This window comes from Bos indicus x Bos taurus, chromosome 3, assembly GCF_003369695.1.
Source record: "Bos indicus x Bos taurus breed Angus x Brahman F1 hybrid chromosome 3, Bos_hybrid_MaternalHap_v2.0, whole genome shotgun sequence".
NCBI lineage: Eukaryota > Metazoa > Chordata > Mammalia > Artiodactyla > Bovidae > Bos > Bos indicus x Bos taurus.
Window position 1 is genome coordinate 101,751,577 of NC_040078.1, and position 25,003 is coordinate 101,776,579.

At 48.4% G+C, this 25,003-nt stretch overlaps 1 protein-coding gene across 4 annotated transcripts in view; it reads right to left on the bottom strand.

The window, feature by feature from the left end:
• The window catches only part of RNF220 (ring finger protein 220), a 279,041-nt gene extending 254,590 nt beyond the window's left edge, over nt 1–24,451 (bottom strand). For 2 of the 4 annotated variants that reach the window (XM_027537468.1, XM_027537466.1), the window contains exons 1-2: nt 24,197–24,451; nt 17,113–17,848 (exon numbers count right to left, since the gene is read on the bottom strand). In XM_027537468.1, coding sequence (XP_027393269.1) covers nt 17,113–17,737 — 625 coding nt within the window. In that variant the 5' untranslated portion in view covers nt 17,738–17,848; nt 24,197–24,451. The remainder of the gene's footprint in view (nt 1–17,112; nt 17,849–24,196) is intronic. The other 2 variants (XM_027537467.1, XM_027537465.1) reach the window with 1 other exon arrangement.
• Nucleotides 24,452–25,003: the final 552 nt, after the last annotated feature.

A 25,003-nucleotide genomic window follows, 5' to 3' on the forward strand; every position in this document is an offset into this window, starting at 1 on the left:
AGCCCAGGGGCTCGCTATCTCAGTGACTGGCAGGGCAGAGGCCAAGAACAAGACTAACCAGAGATTCCCTGGAGGTCCACTGGTTAAGAATCCACACTGCAATGCAGGGGACACCGGTTTGATTTCTGGTCTGGGAAAACCCCACATGCCATGGGGCAACTAAGCCCGTGTGCCACAATTACTGAAGCTCTAGCACCTATGCTCTGCAGCAAGAGACGCCATCATAATGAGAAATCCGTACACTCTGACTAGAGAGGAGCCCCTGCTGGCCGCAACTGGAGAAAGCCCACACACAGCAATGAAGATCCTGCACAGCCAAAAATTAAAAATCAAACAAACAAAACAACACTAACCAAACCTTTGATTCCAAAAGAAAGTCCTGATGGCTCACTGTCCTTTCCTGGGTAGGAGTTCTAGTTATTTCCACCCTAAGCCTTTGAGGGTAGTTAAAAAGGGGGACCATCATCAGGTGATTTTGAGCCCTCCTTGCCCTAACCCCATTTAAGTGGAGTCAAGAAGGAGGGACAACATTGTGGGTACCAGTTCCTTAATATCAATCAGGAATTTTTTTTGGCTATAGAAAGACCTGTCACAATCTGTACAAACCCATAAGAGATCAAAGCTCACCAGAATCAGTATCCCTGTAATGTTACCAAAAGCAGAGGTTAGGGGTGTGGGAGGGAAAGAGCCTGATTCAAGAGACTCCAAATCTGTGCCCAAGCCCTGGTAACAGTGATTCTAGCTAACATGTATTAAAGGCTTACTTTTCGCCAGGCCCTGTCTTAGGACTTGATTTGTATTTTATATGAACTCATTTAACCCTTATAACAACCCTAGGGGATTGATGTTGTTGTTCAGTCGCTAAGTTGTGTCCGAATCTTTGCGATGTTATGAACTACAGCACATCGGGCTCCTCTGTCTTCCACTATCTCCTCGAGCTTGTTCAAACTCACGCCCATTGAGTCGGTGATGTTATCTAACCATTTCATCCTCTGCTGCCCTCTTCTTCTGCCTTCAGTCTTTCCCAGCATCAAGTTCTTTCCCAACTAGTGGGCTCTTCGCATCAAGTGGCCAAAGTATTGGAGCTTCAGCTTCAGCATCATTCCTTCCACTGAATATTCAGGATTGATTTCCTTTAGGATTGACCGGTTTGATCTCCTTACTGTCCAAGGGACTCTCAAGAGTCTTCTCCAACACCACAGTTCAACAGCATCAGTTCTTCAGTGCTCAGCCTTCTTTATGGTCCAATTCTTTTTTTTTTTTTTTGAAGATGTCCCTGGCGTACTCACGTTCTCCCTCCAGCCCCAGCGCACTCAGAGCCTCCTCCAGCCCCGGTGGCGCGCAAGGCCCCGGGGGCCTCTCTGGGAGTCCTGGGGAGACGCTCCTGCCCACCAGGACGCCATCAGGGATTGAGGTGCTCCGAGGCTCTGGGTCGAGGCAGGCGTTTGGACTCAGCATCCTTCGGGCTGGCGTCAAGGGTCAAGCCGAGTGCCCGCCTCTTCCTAATCTATGGTCCAATTCTTAGATCCGTACATGACTACTGGAAAAACCATAGCCTTGACTATATAGACCTTTGTCAGCAAAGTGATGTCTCAGCTTTTTAATACACTATCTTGGTTTGTCACAGTTTTTCTTCCAAGGAGCAAGCGTCTTTAAAAGGGGATTGATATAGTGCCAATTCCACTTTACCCTGAGGAAACCGAGGCACAGAAGGATGAGATGTCACTGTCCTGTCTCAGGAGCTGGCTCTTCTGAATTGTGTTATCTGTAAAATGCAGAGTATCCCCAAAGCAGGGCCTGCATTGCAAGAAGCACCAGGACTCAGCAGATGCTAAAACATCTTTCCCTTCCCATCAAGGGGAACATTGGACACACTGGTTTTTGTTTTGGTTTAAATCATAACTAGTACACTCCAGGCAACACACTAGGCACTGGGAACAGAGACGACACAGTCACCACTTCACAGAACTCACAGGGTAGACAGAGTGACAAAGGCTTGCGAAGGGCCAAGCAGATTTTGCCTAAGGGCTGTTCACTACAGAAGACTTTGAGTAAGGACCCAGCCTGACATGCGTAGGTGTGGTGCTGAGAACTGTGTCCAGCACGAGTGAGCAGATTCAAGGATTCTTATTCTTATTCCCTCACAAATCTAACCCACAGACCTCCCTCTCCTGGGGTTTATCCTCCTTCTCATCGGCTCTTGAGCCAGATTGCCTGGATTTGAATCTCATCTCTGCTATTTCTTGCTGTTGTGACAATGAATATATTGCTTAAACACTGGGCCTCAGTTTCCTCATCTGTAAAATGGAAGTAACAATATTCATCCCATAGGGATTTTATTAGGATTAAATAAACGATTGGCTGTAAAGCACTGAGAATTGGGCCTGACACCTAGAAAGCACTCCAAAAGTGTTACTATTCTTATTAGGAGCAGCCTCTGTGCCTGTCTGGGCCCGCAGTCATTCCACTCGCAATAAAAAAGACTGAATTTAAACGCATCTGGTACGGTTAGTTTAAGGAGGATAGGAAGTCTCTGGGACTAAATAGAAGGAGAACAGTTCCCTTGGGAATTTGGAGGAATAACCCTGGAACTTGTTAATTAAGATCTTGTTAATGAATCTGCTTGTTAATAGTCTATTAAATAATCACACAATGAAGTTTACCGTACAAGTAAAGCCTTTTTCAAATGCTTGTTCTTTCCAATCCTCCTGGCCCAGCTCTGACTTCTAAAGCTCTCCCTTAAGGGCAAGCCCTTCCAAATCCTTCCAATCTGACAGGGGGCCTGTTCATCTCGTCCCGCTCGCCTGGAGAACAGGGCTGTTCTTGCAGCCTAGGAAAGGTCTCCAGGGCAAAGCCCTCTTCAGTTTGATTCTGCCCATCATTCCTTAGGCCCAGGGCATTATGCCTCTGAGCCAAAACATTTCCCTCCAGGAAGCAGGAACAGAGTCACTGGCCCTGGAAACCAAAAACTAAAGGCACTTTGAATCTTGTTGAGAAGAAAGGCAGAAGGTACATTCCTTTCAGTGGGAATCTGGCAAGATAAAATTCCAGTGGAGGTGTCATAGATCTGTTACAGAAAGGGGCCTGCCAACCTACGTTCGCAAAAAGTCTACACAACTTTTGTTCCAAACCTCCTAGGAAAATAAGTAGCTGTAGCCAGTGTCAGGGAGTGCAGCCTCTTCTGGAGTCAACTTCAAGGAACACTGTGTAAGAGGGCTCCCTCCAGGTCGAACACTCAGGTACTTCATAAATTATTGATACTTTGGTCTCCTATGGCCATTCTGCTCTTTAGACAGATGTTCTTGGAGGAGGAAGGTGTATATTATATATATATATATATATATACACACACACATATGTATATATATCCATAATACATTGTGTGTCATTTATATGGTTACTTTTAGAAAACCAAAACATATCTGTATTATCTTCTCTGATTCAAGATGCAACAGATGCAGGTTCCATCCCTGGGTCGCAAAGATCCCTGGAGAAGGAAATGGCAACCCACTTCAGTATCCCTGCCTAGCAAATCCCATGGACAGAGGAGCCTGATAGGCTACAGTCCATGGGGTCGCAAAGAGTCGGACACGACTGAGCGACTTAGCTTGCACACACACTTACAGTAGGGCAAGGATTGTCTGTCACCTCTCATGGTATACAATATATAGGAGCTGGGGCCTGGAGAAACGAAGCAACTTACCCAAAGTCAAACACTAGTAAATGACAAGACAGAGCATCTGTCTCTGTGATCCTGTCCTATTGCTGAGCTGTTCCCAGTGCCACTATTGCTTGTCATCACCTCCCACTTGAAAATGAGTCACGAGGTGCTCAGCCTTTGGCAGATCCTGTGTGGTTCTTCAGACTGTCAATGCATAGAGCCAGCTGGTAATGCTCAGCATAACCAGGCCAGAAAACAGAGATCCAGGGTTCACTTACTCTCACAACAAATATTTATTAAGCCAGGTGCTACACGAGGAGAAATAGTGGATAGAATCACACAAGGAGATGGACATGAATCCTTGGAGGCAGGACAATTAAGCAAATAATTACAATACAAAGTGATGAATGTTTAAGAAGCAGGAAGTATGTTGGAAAAGAACACCACCCCAAGTCCATTAGCAGGGCTGAGAGCAACCACTAGCGTACAGGTGTCTGCAGCCACCTGAACATTGAACCAGGCCCCTATTCACGGCTCATTTAACCTCCTGCCCACTGGCAGCTGCCCCCAGAAGGGTTAAAGCTTGAAGTAGAGAGCCAGCCTGCAGGTGCTGATCACCAATTCTGCCACTGCGAAATCCCTCTCACCCTTATTTCCTTACAAACTTACAAACGAGCATTTCAGCATAAGAAATAAGCATCGGGGTGGTGAGGAGAGGAGACAGAAGGCTGGCAAAAAAATACTCTCCAGCCCATTCTCAGCAGTATAACAGCAGTGGAAGATGAGCTGGCTGGAACCCAAGGAGCACTGAAGTGCACACCAGCCACCCTCACATCTGGCTAAGCACCGCCAACCCCTCCGCTGGGCTGCCTCATAATTACAATGCCGCCCAAGAAAGGGGAGGTCTGCGCCCATACCGTTAGCTGATTGCCAATTAAGGAGGAAAAGGGAAACAACCATAGGAGGAGCGAAGGCAAAGGAGGCACCCGGAGGCAGCTGGCCAGATCCATCCACAACAGGCGACTGGAGAAGGTGCCAGTGTGGGCAGACCCCAGGTCTTCACCCTTACCACCTCTGGCCCCCTGAGTTTGTTCCCTCCCCACTGCCTAGCTCTGATTCCCCTTCCTCCAAAGTCACACTCCTCTGCCAAAGCTTCCCTCTGAGTACTCTCACCCTGGAAGAGGGGTTCATAAACTTTAAGGAGAATCACCTGCTTGTTCAATATGCAGATTTCCAGGCCACAGTCCCTGTGATTCTGATTGGGAGGTCTGGTGTGGGCCCCAGGAATCTGCATTGTAAATCGTATTCACCACCACCCCAACCCCAGACCACCCCCTCCTCCTCCACACTGGCAAGTGATCAGGACGCAGGTGGTCCTTAGATCCCATTTTGAGAAAGCAGCCTTGGGGATTACTCCTTCTCCTGAGATCCCAGAGCCTTATCTGTCTGTTATTTTACATTATCGTTTCTTTTCTCCCGCGTACATGCTAACTACTCACCTTAACCATAAGGCTCTCAAGAAGAGGAAGTATCATCTCCTGATTCTTCGACTCCCCTGCAAACAGCGCCGAGCACAAGGCTCTACACACAGAGCTCAGGAAATGCTGTGGATATAGCGCCACGATGGTGATAAGAGGCCTTGGGGGAAAGAAAACCACAGCAGAGACGGCAGAGTCCCTCGGCCCCGGCTGAAAGGAACTGATGTTAGTATACCTACGCGTGCCAGGCGAGGACAACGGTTGGTTTTGCCTTCTTTCTTTCATTCTTCAATAGTCTTGGCACTACACTCCTAACCTCTGTCATGAAAGTCAAGTCTGTGCAATGCACCTCCTACAGGAAACTTTGCCAAGAAATCCTGCCAAGAATCCTGGGTGCTATGTGGCTTAGTTTAACGGCCAGGAGTACTCTGGATCTTGAGACCCATCAAGTCTCCAGGCAAGGCATGTATAGAGTCGAACAGGAACTCTAGGATAAAACTTAGGGCCCTTGGCCTACCCCCAAACATCATTAGGGTCAAGGCTGTCCTGCATTTAGCAAATATTTCCCGAGTGGCTGTCCATCCCAAGCATGGTTGTGGGTGCTCATGGTTCTCATGTCATCAGAAAGTATTTGCTAGTGATTAATCTTTAGAAAGCTATTTTACAAGAAAGATCCTATATGATGCTGAGCCTTAGAACCATATAAGCACCAAACAGACAGTCTCAAGAATGCCTGGCTATAGGATGAAATATAATAGCGATCCAAAGTCAGCTCTGAGGCCCTGGCAGAGAGAAAGCCCATTCTTACTCACCATCATGGGGGTTTCTTGCCTGGAGAATTCCATGAACAGAGGAGCCTGGCAGGTTATGTCCATGGGGTTGCAAAGAGTCGGACACAACTGAGTGACTAACATACACACACACACTCACCATTATAAGTAATGCTTGGCAGCTCTGGAGTTCTTTCTCCCACACTCAGATGCCATACTTTGTCCAGAAAAACAAACTGTCACACCTAGCCTCTTTGAGTGACCCCTGATCTTCAGATATCAGCTTATCCCATAGTTTCCCTCTAGAAAACTATCCCTGACTCATAGACAAGATTAGGTGCTCCTGATTCTAACCTCATGGAGTTTTACATTTCCTCTATTAGAGTACTTTTCACGACATCCTGCAATTGGTTGGTAAGCTTCCAGCTCCAGTAAGGCAGGGACTCTAATCAGTCTTGCCCATCATCATATCACTAGCACCCAGCACAGTGTCTGGAGGGACACAGGTATTCGGAAAATACTAATTGAATGATTAAATGAACTAATGAATGTATCATACTATCAGATGGAAACTGAACCATGCCTCCTGTACTCTGCCATAATTTTATCCACGTGTGTGAGTGTTCATTCGCTCAGTCTTGTCTCTTTGCAACCCCATGAACTGTAGCCCATTAGACTCTTCTGTCCATGGAATTTTCCAGGCAAGAACACTGGAGTGGGTTGCCATTTCCTACTCTAGGGCATCTTCCCGACCCGGGATCGAACCAGCATCTGTTGCGTCTCCTGCATTGGCAGGCAGATTTTTTTTTTTTACCACTGCACCTCCTGGAAGCCTCAGTTTTATCCACAGTGCCACCTAAAAACACCCTCGATGAGCAGCACCCTTCCTTCTGCAGTACCAGTATTTTATAGATGTGGAACAGAGACTCACAGATCGCCCCAACAGAGATTCCAGGAGGCACTTCCCATGATCTAAGAAGGACACAACATTCCAAAGTCAATGTAATGTCACCAAAAGCCTGTTAGTTACACTTGCCAGAAGCCACAGTACCAGCTGGATGGTAAGATCTCTTTCAAGTCATTCAACTTCTCAGAGACCCAGCTTCTTCATGAAGAAGATTTTGGGTCCTTCAGCAGTAGGGACTCTCTTTGAGTAAAGAAACAATAACAATAAAGAGCTACCCATACCATAACGGGAAGCTGGGAGAGGAGGGTAGCGTTTACAAGGAGTCATCTCTGCAGCTAGGAAGGGGTTAAGCACACATGTCTGTCTGGACCTCTTACCCGTAAATCAGCCTTGACTGCTGCTCAGGCTGAATGAAGCCCCACCAGGTTGGCCTGTCAGGAAGGAAGCCCATGCGTCCAGACTTTTGTTGTTCTAAGGATTTTTTTTTACATTTTACTGCTCAGGAAGGAAGCCAAAGCCTAGGCCCTAACTGCGGTCCTGCTGATTACTTACCCTCGCATGCACTGCTGCCTTTGCCTCCCTATCTACCTCTCAGACCCAACTCTTTCCTTTCCTAGAGTTCCTTCCTAACTGTGACTATGGCATTGGAGCCTAAATGCCAGACTTTTCTCCCCTTCTTTAAAAACTGAACATTAACATTCAACATTTCCCTTCTTATTTCCCATATGCCTCCAAGTCTGTGAGTAGAAAGAACTGGGGCCTAGGAGAGAGGAGAATGGGTGCTCTATGATCTATGGAGACATTCTGGCCCTCAGAGTGACTGGAACCCCTTCTCTTAAATGGAGCCATGAAGGAACTGATGGGGATTGAGGTATCGGACAACTGGCCTCCAATGGGTATTTTTGCTACATACGTATTTGACCAGAAGCCTTTTCAAGTATGAGCTGTTATATTCAAATAACAGACCCAAATCCAAGGTCCTCAGGCAGAGGGTCAGTCTTTCTCACTCCCATCCTCCTACTTCCCATCTCTCCCACTGATGGGCGGTCAGCTTCTGGTGTTCCCAAGCCCCCTGGGGCTTTCTTTCTACAAAGAGAAAAACACTGAGTTTATTTGTGTGCTCAGGGTAATGGACAGCCTTCTTTACTCCTAGGAGAATGCACACAGACACTATGGAAGAGGTCTGTCCCCGCCCAACTCTGCCCTCCCCTTCCCCTGCTAATCCCTCCCCAGCAGCACCCCCCAGCTCACTCCTGCTGCTGTATTTCTCTCCTGACCTACAAGGCCCCTTGAAGCCCCATCCTAAGCCTCCCCCAAGCAGAGACAATCCATCATGCTGTGGGACTGTGACACACACAGATGGGGGAAGGTTCACAGATTTCTCTCACATAGGCGAGAGGGGGAGAAAGTGTTTGTATAACTTAAAATCTGAGGACATATTAGAAACTCTGGGACTTTGAATTCTAATACTAGTCAAATGCCATTATAGCAAATCTGATTATATATGGCCCAAATTTCTAGCACATACAAATTCTAATGACCCATCTGTTTCAAATAATATCTGATAACACAAAATTCCAGAATAAGACAATCTGGTGAGATTTGGATTTTCTAACCTGGGCCACTAGGTTAGATATCTAGCCCTAGTTAAGTCCCTTCCTGGCTCAGAGACTCAGTTTCTTTAACTGTAATATTACCTTGTTTCTCAATAAAATGAAGGGAGAAAGAGGTCAGAGGGCCACCAGGGCTAATCCTGGTGGATGGATAATAATGCAGAGAGGTGAAGCAGCTGTTATCACAGAAAAGAGCTGAGCCTCTCTCCCTCCCCTCTTTCCACATCACCATAAGCCATGAGTGCATGAAAGGATCCTACATACATGCTAGCCATTAATGACACTGTGTTTGACTATATTGGTGCTTCTAACAAGGACGATTATACCACCAGATTGTCCTTGAAATAATAATAGTCATTATGTATTGAACACTTAATATGTGTGAGGAACTGTTCTAAGCATTATTAGTTTGCTTAATCTCATTCAGTCCTTCACAACAAGCCTTTTAGGTTGTGTAATTCCCACTTTACAGATAACAGTACTGAGGCCCAGAGAGGTTAAATAATTTGCCCAGGGTCACAGAACAAGTAAGCTAAAGGGTCATGATTTTACTCCAGAGGCTGAACTCATAGCCACTATGTTATATTGCTTCCCTACTTTTGATCTGAAACAGCTTCAAGTTGAGGCTCAAAGGGGCACACACAGCATTTATCCCTCTAACAGGTATTTATTATGCTAAGCCATTCTGATTCAGTTTAAATCAAACCCTGAAAAGTAAGATCAAGTGAGAGCAATATAGGATTAGCTAGCACCTAAATGGGAATCATATACCTGAAAATAAAGCAAAGGTCTCTCCAGAGCTGGCCCTTGCCCACTCCCTACAGCTTTCTGACTGTCTGCTGCTCTAAGATGGATGCAAAGCCATAAGTCTCAGCCTACAAATGAATTTCAGTGGAAAAAGACAACCCTCATCTGGTGAGTCACATTCAGGCTTACTGGGCTTGATTTCTCATGAGACCGTACCAAAAGGTTCCTCCTTCACATATTCAGGTCTAGACTTTCCTAAAGCTCCATGCCTGCTGAACAGAATGTACTGGACGCAGCACCACGTTTCCCCCCACCCAAAACACAACTTTCATTTCCTCTAGGTCATCTTCAATCAGAACACATTCCACAGAGAAAATTGACGGTCAAATGTCTGAATTGCCAGATGGTTGTATGTGTTTACAAAACCCACATATCACTTGTCTGTTTCCAGCTCCAGTCAGGATCCAGGTAGAAACTTTTTTTCCCTAAAATACACACAAAGCAGATCTGTATTTGTGGACTCCATGATAGGGGATGTGATGCTGTGGGAAAACATTTGGGAAGGGGATAGACTCTAATCTTAGGTTTCTAGAGTAAGGACAGAAAAGCAAATTTTAAACTATTTTTTAAGTTATGAAAGATTTTTTTAGCCAAAATAATCAACAAAATAAATCTATATTTGAGAAAAGTAATGGCACATATCTCTTGAAAAATTGCCTACCTACCTTTATCCTCATCAAATCTCAAGGCATATAAATTCTTCCTTCCTTTCCTCAAACAACTATACCTGTAGGACAGCCCAGTTTTATGGATATTATCAGTGTAAGGCTGAAGTGTGGCAAGTTGATAAAAATTTTAAAAATCAGATTATAATCACCACCATCAATTTATTCAATACTCAATTAACACTGAACCCTTTGCTGTGATTGGTACTGATTCAGTGTAAATTTTTTTTTTAACACTAGCAGTAAAATGTGATTGAGATAATAGAAAAGTCTGATCCATTGGGTAAGGCTGTAAGGGTATGAATTATTCCTATTTACTTAGCATCTACTAGATTGACTGATTTATACCACAGCCTCTCATTTCTCCAGGCCTAAACTCATAGCCCCACTTCAGGATCTTTTCCTGGAAAATGCACAACAAAGTGACTAAGTAGGTGAAAGTTCTTTTGCAGAAAATTCTCCTCCTTGCCTCAAAAAAAGAGATATTTAGAAATTTCCACCCTGGAGCACATACTTTGAGGTTCCAAAGGATAAAATCACACTCTGTTCAACCACAAATGCCACAAATTAAATGGCATTAAAAAAAAAAAAAAAAAAGATGGCATTTTAGCTGCTAATAGCAATGTTATCCTTAGGTCTGCAGCTCACCCCTCTCTGTTGTTGCTGTTTAGTTGATTAGTCATGTCCGACTTTTGCGACACAGTGCACTGTAGCCCACCAGGCTCCTCTATCCATGGGATTTCCCAGGCAAGAATACTGGAGTGGGCTGCCATTTCCTTCCCTAAGGGGGTCTTCCCCACCCAGAGATGGAACCAGCCTCTCCTGCATCTCTCTTTAGGGAGGGTGAAATGGCACTGGAGAATGTAGCTTAACTGTCTGAAGGGAAGATTTGAATCCAAAAATTATTTTTAGTTTGGTGTTAAAATCCTGTGGGTTTTACAATAAAATGTATCATCACTCTGAGTCTCAAGTATTTATAAAGAGTACATTCCAACATGTATTCTGATATTTACTGACCAGATGGATGTGGTTAAAAAGAGTTAAAAATATGAAAATCCATCATAAAAATATAACTCTATTAAATGTGCTATCAGTCCAAATTCTGAGTATTTACAAAAACTAGTTCAACGTGTGCCAATATTTATTAACCAGATGGGTGAAGTTAATAAGGGTTAAAAATAAAGAAAACCAATATAAAAATATAATTCTATTTTTCAGTTTCCTCTTCCCTGCCTAATGAGGAAAGGGGGTGGGGAGGGAGAGCAACTTTTGTTATTTGGATACAATGTGTGTTTTTTGTTTTCAAACAAAAAAGGGCCACCAAATAATCAACCTGGGGCCGCTGACCGGAAGGCAGCCCCGGAAAACTTCCCGTGGGAAGAGTTCCAGAAATTGCAGGGACATTAACGAACCCCGCTGTGCTGGCTACGAGCCTCGGACGGTCAGAGGCTACGTCCACTCGCCTCGCCCGAATACCAGCCATCCTGGCGATTCACGAACCCCGGGACTTGGGAAAACATTCCCCGACTTGAAAAGCAAGACGAACGCGGAAAACATTTCGAACCTACGTGAGAAACCTCAAAGTTCTAGGGTGCCGAAGGCAACGCTAGATCCAGATGCGCGTGTGCACACACGTCCATCCTCCCGGCTCCCGCCTCCCCTAACCTCGTCCCCCAAGCCCCCTCCCCTCGCAGTGTCCCCTAGCCTCCTCACTCCGCCACCCGCCCATCTGCATCTCCCGCCGGGTCCCAGATCACCGGACCTCCGCGTGGTCGCGCCCCCTCCTAGGTTTACACCCCGCCCACTCCCTCGTTCCGACCCCATCTCTCTGCTGCTTGGACAACGTACGGGAAACCCGCCCGGGGCTCGGTTCTAAGCGCGACCTGGAGGCTCTGGGCGTGGAGGGCGGAGCGGGGGTGGGGACCCGGCGGCCCCCGGGGGCAGCGCCCGGACTTTTCCCGCAGTCCGGCCGAGCGACGGCGAGGTCACCAACATTTCTGAAACCACTTGAACGCCATCTCCGTGACGGAGGCTGGGGGAGGGGGGGTCCTTTTCAAGTGAGCCAGCGGGGCCCACTCCGTGGTCCTTCTTCCCTCCCCCGGGCCGGCCTCGCGCCTCTCCGCGCCCCCTCCCCCCAAACGATCAATTACCAGCCACCCTTCTGCCGGGAGCGGCGAGGGGCTGGCTGGCGGCCGCGAGGAAACGGCAGCCCGGATCACTTCTGCATGACAATTGATGGGAGGGAGGGCGCCGGGCGAGGAGGGAGGGCGGCTGCGGTGTCCGTTTTCTCACCATGGTGATTAGGCATTCCGGCCGTGCGAGGAGGCAGCCGCCGACCAGAGCGGCGCGGCGCGGAGCGAGGGCAGGGAAGAGAGCGGGAGCGGGAGCGAGCCCAGCCGCCCGGCGGGCGGGCGGGCCAGCGGCGCGCCGAGCCAAGCCAAGCCAGGCCAGATGGCTCTGCAGCCATCAGGGACTGCTCCCGTCCAGCCCGGCCCCACTTTAGCTGTGCAAACATTTCTTTATCCCAACAAGACAATTAAACCCAGCAGCATGAAAAGGAGTCTCCATGACTGTGTTGGGAGCGAACAACCAGAAACAACCACACACATCACAGGAGTTCTTGCCCCTCCCCTCCCCCCACCCCAGATGGGGAAGGAATAGGGACTCCGGGAGAAGCCCGGGCGCAGCTGAGCCGACAGTCGACAATCGGGCTAGATCTGGGCAGTCAGTACAGCGGGAACCATCTGACCCATCTCTGATGATGGGCACGCCCTTTCAGAGTGGTCATCTGCTCCAGCAACGATCCAGAAGTTGAGCCCGGTGACCTGAGAACTGCCCCCAAACATCCTCTCCAGCAAGAGCAATTCTCTTAAAAGCCCAGAGCAGGGTCCCTACCCACCCCAGTCCCAGAGCCCTTGGCATGTAGCCCCCTCACAACACTCCAATGATGCAGCCAGCCACCTCCTTTCAGGCTGCCCTGGGCCTATGTAGGCTCAGTTGACTTGATTTTTAGGACATAGGGTTTTCAATGATAGGTGCCTTTGGAAAGACACATCTCAGAGTACAAAATACCATCTCCTTCTCAGCGCTTTTCAAATTTGAGTGACTTTTTAAATATATTAAAGATGAGAGCAAAGCAGACCATCTTGAAACTGCTGGGAGCGTTTGGGTTCCCTGACCACAGGGAAGGGTCAAGGAAAGAGGGCCGCCTAAAGTCAGTGCCCAGTACCCACCTCTGAGGTGAGCCAGAAGGCAGGGCCCATCATGGCTCCCCAAGGGCAGTTCCGGTCCCTCTCAGCCCTCAGGGTGAATATGCATCCTGGCCAACTCCAATTTGGGCTGAGTGATAGACTGGCAGGCTGGCCAAAGACTGTGTTGCCCAGACAGGAATTGGGCCCTGGAGTGGCCTATAGAGAACAATCAGGAAATGCACATGATAAGAGCCAGAGTGCTAAGGGGGTCATAAATGTATAGATTCTAGTACAAGGCAGCAGAGAATACCTATTTTCCCTTTTGTTGTAAAGTTTCCTTAATGAGGAAATGTTTATTTTAAAAGCCTTGGGAAACATATCTGTAGTATGTAAGTATGTAAGGGCCGTTACATACTTACTTAGTATGTAAGACACACGTGGACTATTTGTAATTGGTCCATAAATTTTCGCATCATTTCCCTGGAAATGGACAAGGAGTCTTGGGTTCAGGGAATGACAATAAACAGGAGTTACCTCATTCCCCTTCCTGGGGAATCATGCATCCTCCATGAATGGCTTCTCATCAAATACTTCTCCCTTTTTCCAGGGTAAATAAGTCAGTCCTGTTGAGTAAAGCCTTCTTTTTTCCATAGAGCCCAACACCTACCTCAGGAATCACCTGTGATACCAGGTAGATGAACAGCAAAATGGAATCATCTATTAGGAGAGACAATACTTTACCCAAGGAGCTATGTTGCTTTCTACAAAAATGGGTATTTAACCACAAAAGAAATCCTTCCTATCAGTACCCAGATTGAAGGAAAGAACACGTGTGCATTACACCATGTCTGCAGGCCCCTCTTTCAAATGCTCTCAGATGTGGACATATCTGCATATGGATGCAGTGTGTGAGCAGAGGGTGGCTGCGACAGTAAAAACTGTCAGTGTTTCCATTGTAAAACTGATTTTTTCATTGACCTAAAACTCAGTCATAAAACTTCTACTCTAAGGGACACACACACCCGTACTCACCCCGCCCCCTCAACAAAACCCTAAAGCTACATGCTTATTTAGGAGATTTACTGTTGTATTTAATTATAGCTTCTCGTACATTTCATGAAAAAAAATTTCTTTATATGAAGAGAACTGAAAAATCAGTCAACTATATCAAGGATTAGCTCTAAATTTTAAGAATTACAAAGCCTAAAATACACATGGTTAATTTTTGGCAATCTGGGCAAAAGCCACAGTACCCTATCACTGTGCTCCTGAACACTTTCTGTCCTCTCTTTTCTTGCCTCCCCACCCCCTTACTGCCCCATCTGCCTCTCAAGCGCTCCCCTTGGAAGCAGTCTTGTATACTGTCACTCGATTATCTGAGAAATATTACTTATTTCAAAACGGTTCTGTAGGGAGGACCTGAAAGGCATCTAGTGGGAATAATCAGGCCTTCTAACGGCCCTTAAATATGTATTTACATAAAACAGACCATAAATATTCTGACACACGTCGGCATATGACAGGAGCCAAGAAAGCTGCAGCAGACTTGGTCACGGTGCCTCTTCGACCCTTCCCTACAGAAAAATGTTTCCCCAGCCTTCCAAAACTCAAAATCCAAAGCACAAATGTTCCCCAGGACAACCCTGTGATGGTTGCTACCCCACCCAAGAGAAGGAAAAGAGAAAGGAACGCAAATCCAGGGTTATCACAAGAGAACAGTCTCCCATGCACTTTGTACCTTTATTTCTCATTTAAGATCAGTCACAAATGCAACTCTAGATAATGTGAGTGGACAAACATTCTACACTCAGACATGCCTATAGATCTAACATTTGTGTAAGAGGAAAAAAGAGAACACAAAATATTCACTAAAGGAAGGATATTTTAAACAACAGGGGGAAGGGCTCAAATTTATATAACACTACAATTTGAAATAAAGAAGTTTCCCCACCCTTCTGATCAGAATCTCATTAATTTCAAGGTCAGAATTCCATTTCACTTTGGGAGACAGACTCATTTAATTTTTCTCCACCCAGGCGTATTCCAGTGTGAGGGATCCATCTCCATGGGGGATGACACCCCCACACAAGGCGAACCAGGCAAACAGAAGAGTTATGGCTTTGACACTCGGAGGGGAATGGATATCCGCATCTATGAGTTCTGACTCGACTAACAAGCTTCCTCCTGCTCTGGGGGTCTGATACAGGTTTGGGCTAAAAAATGGAAAAATGGAGACAAGCTGGATTTGTTAGGAGAGAAGAAAGGTTTCTTGATTTCCAGGTGTTACTTTGTGGCATGTTAGTTTTGACAGGGTTTCATTTCAACTTGTGTTTGGAGAAAAAAAGGAGCAGACTTGGTCACACCCGAAACCAGGGCAGTATTGGCCAGAGGTCAGGTTAAAGCTCGCCTTGATCACTTGCACATTGACAAATGAAAACTAAACTAAACTGAAATAGACAGACAGAACGGCAACCCGTATTCAGCAAGTATATCCCCAAAGCAGGATCACTGCGAACACACACACACACACACACACACGTCAGCTGTACAGAAAGGGGGAAAGGTAGAATAGGAGCTAAAGCAAAAGACAGAGAGAACACAGAGAGATACAGCCTTCTCCCTGAAGTGGGGAGGTCTCAGGCTTACAGACGCCGACATAAAAGACACACTGGCAACATATTTCAAAACCAAAGAGCGATGGATTTACAAGGCAGGTTGATTTTATGATGACTTTTATTGAAAAGGTACGCTGGGTTTAGGCAGATGCCTTTTAGCGCAGGAAAGTTAACACAGTGCCTAATTCAAGGAGACAGCCTGAGGAAGCAGTGCCGACAGGGGAGAGAGCAGCAACGTCTCTATTACTCTCCTCGGCATCATAAAGAGAAGAGAAAAAAATGGCATTTGTGATGGTGGTTATAGAGAGGATGGGGAAGCACAAAAAGCAGAGAAGAGGGAAAGCAAACCTCAAATGTAGTTTTCTTAAGAAAATAAAATGAAGCAAATCTTAGAACAAAGGGTTGGCTGGAAAAAAACACCCCCAGTTCATAAATTCTCACCAGGCTTGAAGAAAACTGCTCTGTGGGGGTCTACCCATAGTCCAAAAGGTTCAAAACACAATTATTTTCTGATTACATGAGAAGTGAGGATGGCAGGGTTCAACATTCCTAGTCTACAAGTTCCAAGCAAAGGTTTAGCCCCAACTATTAGTGAGTGTAGCCAGAGCCCATCAAGGCCCTTGGAGAACAGGACAGAGTTGTTTCTTAAGCAGAAATTGATAACAGTTGTGAGCATCAAAAAAAACAAAACAAAAAAAAAAACAAAAAAACCCAGCAGTCACATAGACAACCTGTCTAGTTCTACAAGGGAGCCCCCGTATAAGCACCCAGCAAACCTGTTAAATCCCAAGAGAACTTGGCTTTCTAGCCTCGCGATTGCAAGGAAAACACAGCTGTTTGAAATGCTTTATGGTGATTGACGACACCTTTGTCCTTCTCTGAAAAATAGCCTGATTTGGACAAGGGCTGAGAGTTGTGAAAATAAAATCACGTGGAGTCTGCTGGATGTGGTACAATGGAAAAGCTAAAAAATAATACCGAGGTCAGAGAAACATAATGAGGAGAGCAAAGGGAAGAGGGATGGATGGGTGTCTTCAGCGCCTCCCCCACCGCCAACACACAAATTCCCTAGGAACCTATGCTTACTAATGAAATGACATTCATTCCGGTATATATACGGCACCCCCTCTCCACTCCAGAGTCCCCAGAGAATAAGCCACTCGTGCCCCGGAAGGAAGGGCAGTGCAGGCCAGCGTGCCTCCAGCTACCTTCAGAAAAACGTTTCCTACAAGAACTATCAATGCTCATTGACAAGACACAAGTAAATGTCAGCACTCCACAGATCCTGAATGGGAGAGTCAGCCCTTCCCATTACGAGGAGCATGAAAAATGCCACTGACCTGTTGAATACTACTGTAAGGCAGGGCCTACTGGGGTTAGGGGAGGGCTGCACCAAGGTACTTACATCTGTCATTCCGATCTTCTGGGCTAGATGAGGCTTCCCGATCCGAAATGAGGCCAGAGACAGCAAAAATCTTCTTCCCAGTGTCGTCAACCTTAAGTGAACCGGGGGAGCTAGATGGCAGCTGTGTCCCAAAGTCATATTCCTTGCCATCTGCATCTGAGAAGCGCAAGTGGGGAGACTCTGTGTCATGGCAGTTTTTAAGTCGCTTGGCGGGCGTGAAGGCTGACTGATAACTCTCCCGGTCCTCAGTGGAAGCAAAGGGACGGAAAGCCCCCACTCCGCTGTGATTCAGCATACTGATTGGGGTGCAATCTAGGTTTGGGGGAGCAAACTGCGGGTGGAGGTGTAGCAATGAAGGGGGAAAATCACGATTGGCAAAAGTGCCTGGCACCCCACCTTGCCGATGGTACATAGAGGCAAAGGTGTAGGAACCATTGGTGAACGGAATATGCACGTCCTTGTCTACTGAGACAGGTACACCGAAGGGTCGTGGCTGCTGACAAGGGATGGATGCATCACGGCTAGCCTCGGCCGTGGACGCCAGGACCATCAGGGCTGGAGATGCCAGCGGGTTGGGGAGGTAGGATGAGTTCTCCATCTTGAAGGCTGCCCGGTGTAAGTCCATCGGAGTCTCTTTCTATAGCCCGCGTCACACAAGAAGCAGTCTTCCCTGGGAGGGAGTGGCACCTGGGAGCAGGGCAGGGAGTATTACTGGGGCATGATCCCCTTTTAAGACCTGTGGAAACAACAAAGAGAAAAAAAGAGGGGGGAGGAAGGTCAGGGGGAGGAAAGACAAGGGAAACCCCAAGTGATCGAAACACCACCCTTCTGGCTTACAGATGCTCGGGCATGAGACACCACAGGCTTTAGGAGCCAGTGGGCAGCAGCATCAGACCATTTTCATTCAGGAAAATCAATAGACAACTTACTGTGATGTACGCGTAGCTGACTTTGGTCCCTACACGTTCCGGGTGAAATGCGCCTGAGCCCAGCAAAGGAAAAAAAAATCATAAAACCTCCAAATACGATATTCCCTGAGCAAATGAGCTTTGGAAGGCCAAGTCACCCAGTAGATGAGGTGGGGTCTCTATTTTAAAGGGCCTGTACCTGCATACACCACTCATGACAGGCCTGATGTTCAAACAGAGGCCAGGTTCTACACATAAGACCCCCCTACATTTGCATCCTCTCCTTATCTTCCCTAACAATGCTCGGAGACTGAAAAATCCCTAAATCAAGCACATTTAGATCATGAATATCTCCACGTGTTAGTTGGTACAAATTGTACATGTGGATAAATCACACACATTGGCACATACATAAACACACATCTTCATGTATCATCTAAGTCTCTTTCCAGAAAGAAGTACTATGTGAAGAAACAACAGCAGCATTATTTTTGATCCACACCCCTCTTTAATCACATAGGCTTTCTCTTTCCTGAGAAGGAACAAAACCTTCATCAATAAAGTGCCTGCCATCTCTGACAATATTTAAAAACATAATGGGTGCCTTTGGCATATGTTCCGAGGAAACGTCTGTCTTCCAGGGGCAGCCAAGAACGGATTGGTAATTTTAGTTACTAATGCACTCACTCTTAAGTAGATTTGTAAACTGCCTTGAATTTGCCATTAACATTTAGAGCAAAATGTTAACAAAATTTCTGACTTATTTTCCTCTGCTTATTGGCCCAGTCAGAGTTGATGTCCGCTGAAGGCCCTGGAACAAATTGGAGTTCAGAAAGACCTCCTTCAATTTCCCTTTTAAATTTAGGTTGTACATTTTCATAGACACTGATCCTGTTGCAAAATTTATTTTGAGTAAGGGTGGGAGAGGGCTGTAGATGAGTCAGGATAACATAAGATGAACACTAGGACTTATTAGCTTCAGAAATAGATGCTAAATAAAAACTTAATGAAACTCAAAGTGTAACCAAAAAGCACCATCTGTTACAAATTATAACCTCTAAACTAACAATCATGTTTCAAATAAAATTCGTCCCCTTCCTTAAAAAAAAAAAAAAAAAAAACCATCTAGATAAAGGAGTATCTTTGCTATTCCCTCAAACAGAGAGACCTCAGCTAAGCACTAGATGAATCCTCCCGGCTTAATGCAGTGCATAGAGAGTATTTCCTTCTCCCATCCTGTAGCAGACGTGTCAATGACTGTTATTAATTGGGAAGATGAGTGCACACCATCAGACTGCTTCCTCATTTGGCATCTTTCCTTATAGACATCATTGCTAAATTACCAGATTATGTATCTCACATTAACGGATTTTTCTCTCTTCCAAATTTTAAATAACTTTCCTGTCAAGTTATAGCAGTGCAGGGAATGATCTGCCAAGGACAGCCAGTTAGCCTGACAAGTCTGGGAATACTGTTCTTGGCTGTTCTCAAGTCAGATTAATGGTCATACAACATGGATGCTCTGAAAGTGGGTCCAGGGCTGTTCCAAGGGTTCTAAGCAGCTCCTCACAAAAGAAATAACGAACTACTTGTCTGTCACACAGGCAATACTACGTGAGGCAAGCTGGAGAAAAGGGCAAACATAATACATTGGGGGTGAGGGGAGGGATTTTTTCCCCCCAAAATAACCATCACCCAGAGGATTCGCCCTTCTATTTTTACTTCCTGGATCACCTCATTATGTTAAATGAGTTTCATAAATTAGTAATCTGGCGACAGCACCGGACACTCCAACAGAACACGGTGAATCACTCAAACCTGGTTATTCATTTGAAACTTCATTATACTGAAAATAAATCAACAATATTTTCCCAGGCCACATCTCTTTTACTCCACTGTGTGGGCGTTGGTCTCTGTGGGGGAAGGGGGGTGCCGGTTTTCTTTTCCTTTTTCTTTCTTCCCCCCTCTTCACATTAACAACTTGTATAGATGAGGCTTCAGCAGACCACAGTCATTATGAAAATCTATAGTTAATACACTCCCAATGTCAAAATGTCATGGGTTTAAACACAGAACCCCAAATAAGAAAACTAACTGACCCTCTTAATTAAAAAAATATGGATTGTAAGATAATCAGCTTGATGGAGCATTTGGGGGACTGTAAAGAGCCAGGCAAAGGGAAAGTAAGTAACTGTTACTTTTCTGCCTCTATGCTGATTTTTTTTAATTTAGCACTTCGTGCAAATCCAGATTAAAATAACTCCAGCTATTGATCCGAGCAGTGGAATTGACATTAATTTTAGTTCACTTCTCACTTTGCAAAGGGATCAATAGGAAGTAATAACAGCTGACATCCCTGCTGAAAGGAGGAGAAAGAAGGGCTGAAGACAGAAATCGAAAGGCAACCAAATAAATCATCAGCTACTTTTCCACGGCATCAGACAAACTCCAAACAGATTGCAAAAAGTCTTTGTTGAATTAACTAAACAAGGAGGAGGATCAATTCACGAAGCTAAATAAATTGTCTGGCAGGCAGTGAGGTTGGACGGAGGGACCAACAAATATTGAGTTTTAAAAATCTCAAATCCTTGACGTGATGGTTTTGGTTCAGGAGTGTATGTGTTGGAGTTTGTTAAATCACACATCCGACCCTGGTTTAAAGTGATTACAAAACGCCAGCTAACTGAATAATTAGTGAGATTACTAACTGCGTTGTTAAACATGCCAGAACCAAGACAAATGAAACGAAGAAGGTGACGTTTGGAATGTGAAGATGTCTGAAACTGGGCTGATGCGCAGCGCTCCTCGCTCTCCCGCGCGAACTAGCCACTTTCGCATTGAAAAACCGAAAGCCAGAGAGAAAGTCTCAGAGAGCGGGCAATCTCCCACCCCAGCCTCAGACCATCCCTGTTCAGGGTCTGGGCTTCCTGACCCGCGCCCGGGATCGGCGTAGAAGGAAGCGCCGCTGCTGCTGCTCCTGCTGCAGCCCGGAGCCAAACCCACTTGCAAATGACTGCCACAAAGAAAGCTGCAAAAGCCTCTTTCCCGGAGCCCGAGCTCTGAACGCCCACCAAACTACGACTCTGCTGGTAATTAAATCGCACACACAACCCTCCTCTGCTTATTACAACAGGTGACATTTTTGTGGTCTGAACCATTTCCAAAAGCCAAGAATTAAAATAATAGAACAAATTAAACGATATTTTCCCTTTGCATAAATAAACTTTTTAAAAAATTAACAGGCAACTTAAAAAGCAAAGAACAATGGGAAATGGGGCCAGGGTAGTGGGGGGTTGTTAAGAACTCAGGAAAGTTTTTTTTTTTTTTTTAAGTTCACAGACTGCTTCGCTGGAAGAGAATTCCCGCACACTAAATGCCCGGGGGGTATTTAGAAACACCGCTGTAGCAGAAATTTTACCGCCATCTGCACGAGCTCAGGAAGCAGAAGGCTAACCTGGTTCCACGGCTGGGGCCAACGCCTGCGGTTCAGACGTGGCTGGGTATCCGTTCCAGATTTGGACTCCGACTCAGGTCGGACTTGGCCGGAGGGTGACCATCTGGCCAGTCCAAGAGTGCGGGCCCGCGGGGCCGCGGGTGCACAGTTCGGTCGCTACATCTTCACCGGGAAAACCCAACTCTTTTAGGGAAAAGGAAGAAGTAAAGGCGAAACCTACATGAACTTAGGGCCGACGCAGAGCCGAGCCCACCAATCCTCGGCCTGACCTTTCGGTTGCCTTTGCACAAAGAATACTTTAGATCCCAACAACCTCCGCACGAAACATCTGTTTGTAACTTTGGGGAACCAGGGCTCCGGCCGGGGAAGAACCGCTAAATGCATGGGCCCTGGTGCGCGGCTGGGTCTGACCTGCGGGGCTGCAGCTCGGAGACTACCTTCCATCAGAGTGCAAGAACCTCGCCCCCTGAACAGCCCCGCCCCGCGGGTCACCCAGGTCCCGGCGCCGCGCGCCACCGCTTCGGCGGGCAGCCCCGGGGCTCCTGGACTGCGGGGCTCCTGCCTAGGCGAGCCGGCGCGGGGGCAGCCGGGCCCTCCCGGTTCCCGGACAGCGGGCCTGGGGTACGGGAGGGAGGGCTCTGCCTCTCGCGCCGCGGCCGTCCGGCCGCCGCACACGACGCGACTCGCAGAACAGGTGTGTGTCCCCGCTCGCTCAGCGCACGGCCCCGACACCGTCTGTCACCGGCGGCGCGGCGCCGCCCTGTCCTCGGCCTTTCCCCGCTCGCCCCGGACTGCGGCGAGCGAACTCAACGCCACTTTTGCCGGGTTTCCGCGGGCCGGGAGGGATCGGCACCGAAGACGCCCTCGTCGCTCTTCCTCGACGCTCTTCCTGCCTTTTCCTCCACCGCTCACTTTCCATTTGCGGGAAGAACCCCCGAGGCGGGCAGAGGAGGAGGCCGGCACCCCTGCCCAGTCTGCTCCCTCCAGCCTGACCCGCAGCTTCCTCCTGGCCTGCCCTTTTTTTCCTCTTTATTTTTCCTTTCTTTCCCCTTTGCCCACCAAGCCGAGTCTGGTTGGGGGGACGAGAGGCGAGACGTGGCTGGTGGGCATCGTGGGCAGAGAGTCTTCGCTCTGAGCTGCTCCGGGGCAGGAGGCCAGGGACCCCAGACCGCCGGCCCGGCCCCACCGGGCAGAGCTGAGCCCCACGCCGAGCGCCCCCGCCCCATACACCCGCGTCCGGTGCGACGCGCGCCCGGCTCGGGGCCCGGGCCCTGACCCTCCGCTGGAGCCGCGGCCCGGCCCGAGACAGCGCGTTCTGATCGGGAAGCGAGAGCTTTTCCCCTGCCTCCGAGCAGCCCGAGCCCCGGCTACTTCTGGGCTCCCGTCAGCCGGGGTCCACCCGCGTCTCGAGCTCTTGGAGGGGCTCCTGGAGCGGAGGACAGACCGGGCATCCCCTCAGATGGCCTCACCACCGTGGGCGGCCTCGCCCGGGGGGCCACACGGAAGCTCTCCGCCCAAGTTTGTTGTGCCCTGGAAGAAAAGGGTTTCCCTTACAAAGCACAAAGGCGAAACGCCCAGGCGGAGCCCTGAAAAGCCCTGGGTTGGGGAGGGGGCGGCCGGAGGCCCGGGAGCGCGGTGGCGGGCCATGCTCCGCGCGGACAAGGTCGCTGCGCTGCGGCTGACGAGCGCGGCTGTGGCGGCCGCAGGACTGCAGTGCCCGCCGTGCTCGCTGAAAAGTTTTGTTCTCAAGTCGGAGGAAGAGAAATTGTTACTCAGTTTAAGGCAAGTCTAAGATTAAAAATAAAACTACAAACAGAGCCACGCGCCGCTGTCTGTACCGCGGTCCTCCCACACCGCTCGGTGGAACCGCTGGGAGAGCGTCCCGGCCCGGGAAATCCCGGAGACCCCTCGCTCCATGGGTCGGGCTGCTCTGAGACCAGGCCGGCGGGCCGGGCGGAGCGCGAGTTTACCGGCTGCATTTCGAGCGGTCCACCTCTGGGCCAGCACCTGCCTCCTTCCTGCTGGCGGCGGCTCCCCCCGGCCCACCCCCACCTCCTCCACGCCCTTCACCCCCGCCCCCTCCAGGAAAGTAAGCCGAACCCCCGGGGGCCCCAGGCTTCCAGCCTCTCCCCGAGTACCCCACCCGGGCCGGCCGCGTGTTGTGTGGGGGCGGTCGAGGTCCTTTCTCATTCGGATCGCCCCTTCCCCATCCCGCCAGCCGCCTCGGGCACCCCGCTGAGTACCACCCGGCTCCGGCCCCGCCGGAAATCACCGCGGGATCCACGGGGAAGACGGGCGACAGGGCATTCCGGCGCTCGACCCAAACAAAGTGGGAATGTGGCTTATTAAAAGATGGAGAAAAAGAGTCCTGCTCCTTCCCTCACGGCCCCTGCCCCCTCACCCTCCCTGCCTGTCCAATTCCCGCGTCTGGTCCCTCCCCCTCGCACCCCCCAAATAAAACACATTAAGGAAAACTCAAGACGGAAAGTTTGAGTGAGGCAGCGCACTGAGTGCGCAGGGCACCGATACCGGGAGGCACCGTCGCGAGGATCCGAGACGCGCCAGTCCAGGTCCCAGCCCCTGCCCCTATCGCCGGGGAGCCGCCCGAATCCCTAGGAAAGCGACCCGGAAAGTTAGCCGGGTTCTTGAGACACCCGGCCGTCCTCGCACCCACCCCTCTGGTGTACGCACACGCATCCACACCCCTTTCTGGTCTCCGTACTTGCCGTGGAAATTCCTTGGAAGAACGGTCGCACTTTTCAGGACACAGAGGGAAGGAGGCTGTGAGTGTGGTGCATGAAAAGTCCCGGGTGCGCAGAGCCGGCGGAGGCAGAGGCGGCGGCGGCGGCGGCAGCAGCAGTAGGCGGCTGGCCCCGGGTTTGTGTTCGCGAGCTGCCTGGGATTGCATGTACAGATCAAGAGACTTGGTTGGTGTGAGAGAAGGAGCAGTGCTGCCTCTCAGCGCTGGCTCTAATCAGTGAATGAGCCTCCACTCTCCCAGGGACTCGGAGACACACACGCGCACGCACACACACACACACGCACACACGCGCACATTCTCTCACACTCACACACATACAGGCACTCTGAGCCCTGAATACATTAGGGCACTAAGGGACTCTGGGAAATGGAGTCCAGACCCAGGACACTCCTGGAGAACAGACCTGCTGGCCCTTGCGAAAGAGCTGGAAAGTCTTGGGGTCGCGAGAAGAGAGATCCTGCTTTTGTCACGTTTACCCCCCCACTGAAAGATCTCCGTGGATGGTTGACTGTTCTTCCTTTCTTGAACCAAATGCGACCAAGAGTAAATGGTTATCTTTAAAACGGACACCTACTGCAGCTGAATGACTCCCTCATAAACTCGGCCTTTTTCCCAGAAAAATTTTGCCTATCGCCTTGCTCCTGGAACGCTTCTCTGGGTCTTTGCCTATAAAAATAAGATAATAAATGAATATAAATAAAACTGGTACTGGCAGAGGGGATGGAGAGGGCCTAGTTTAGCACCCGTATTTGAGAATAAAAATTTTTA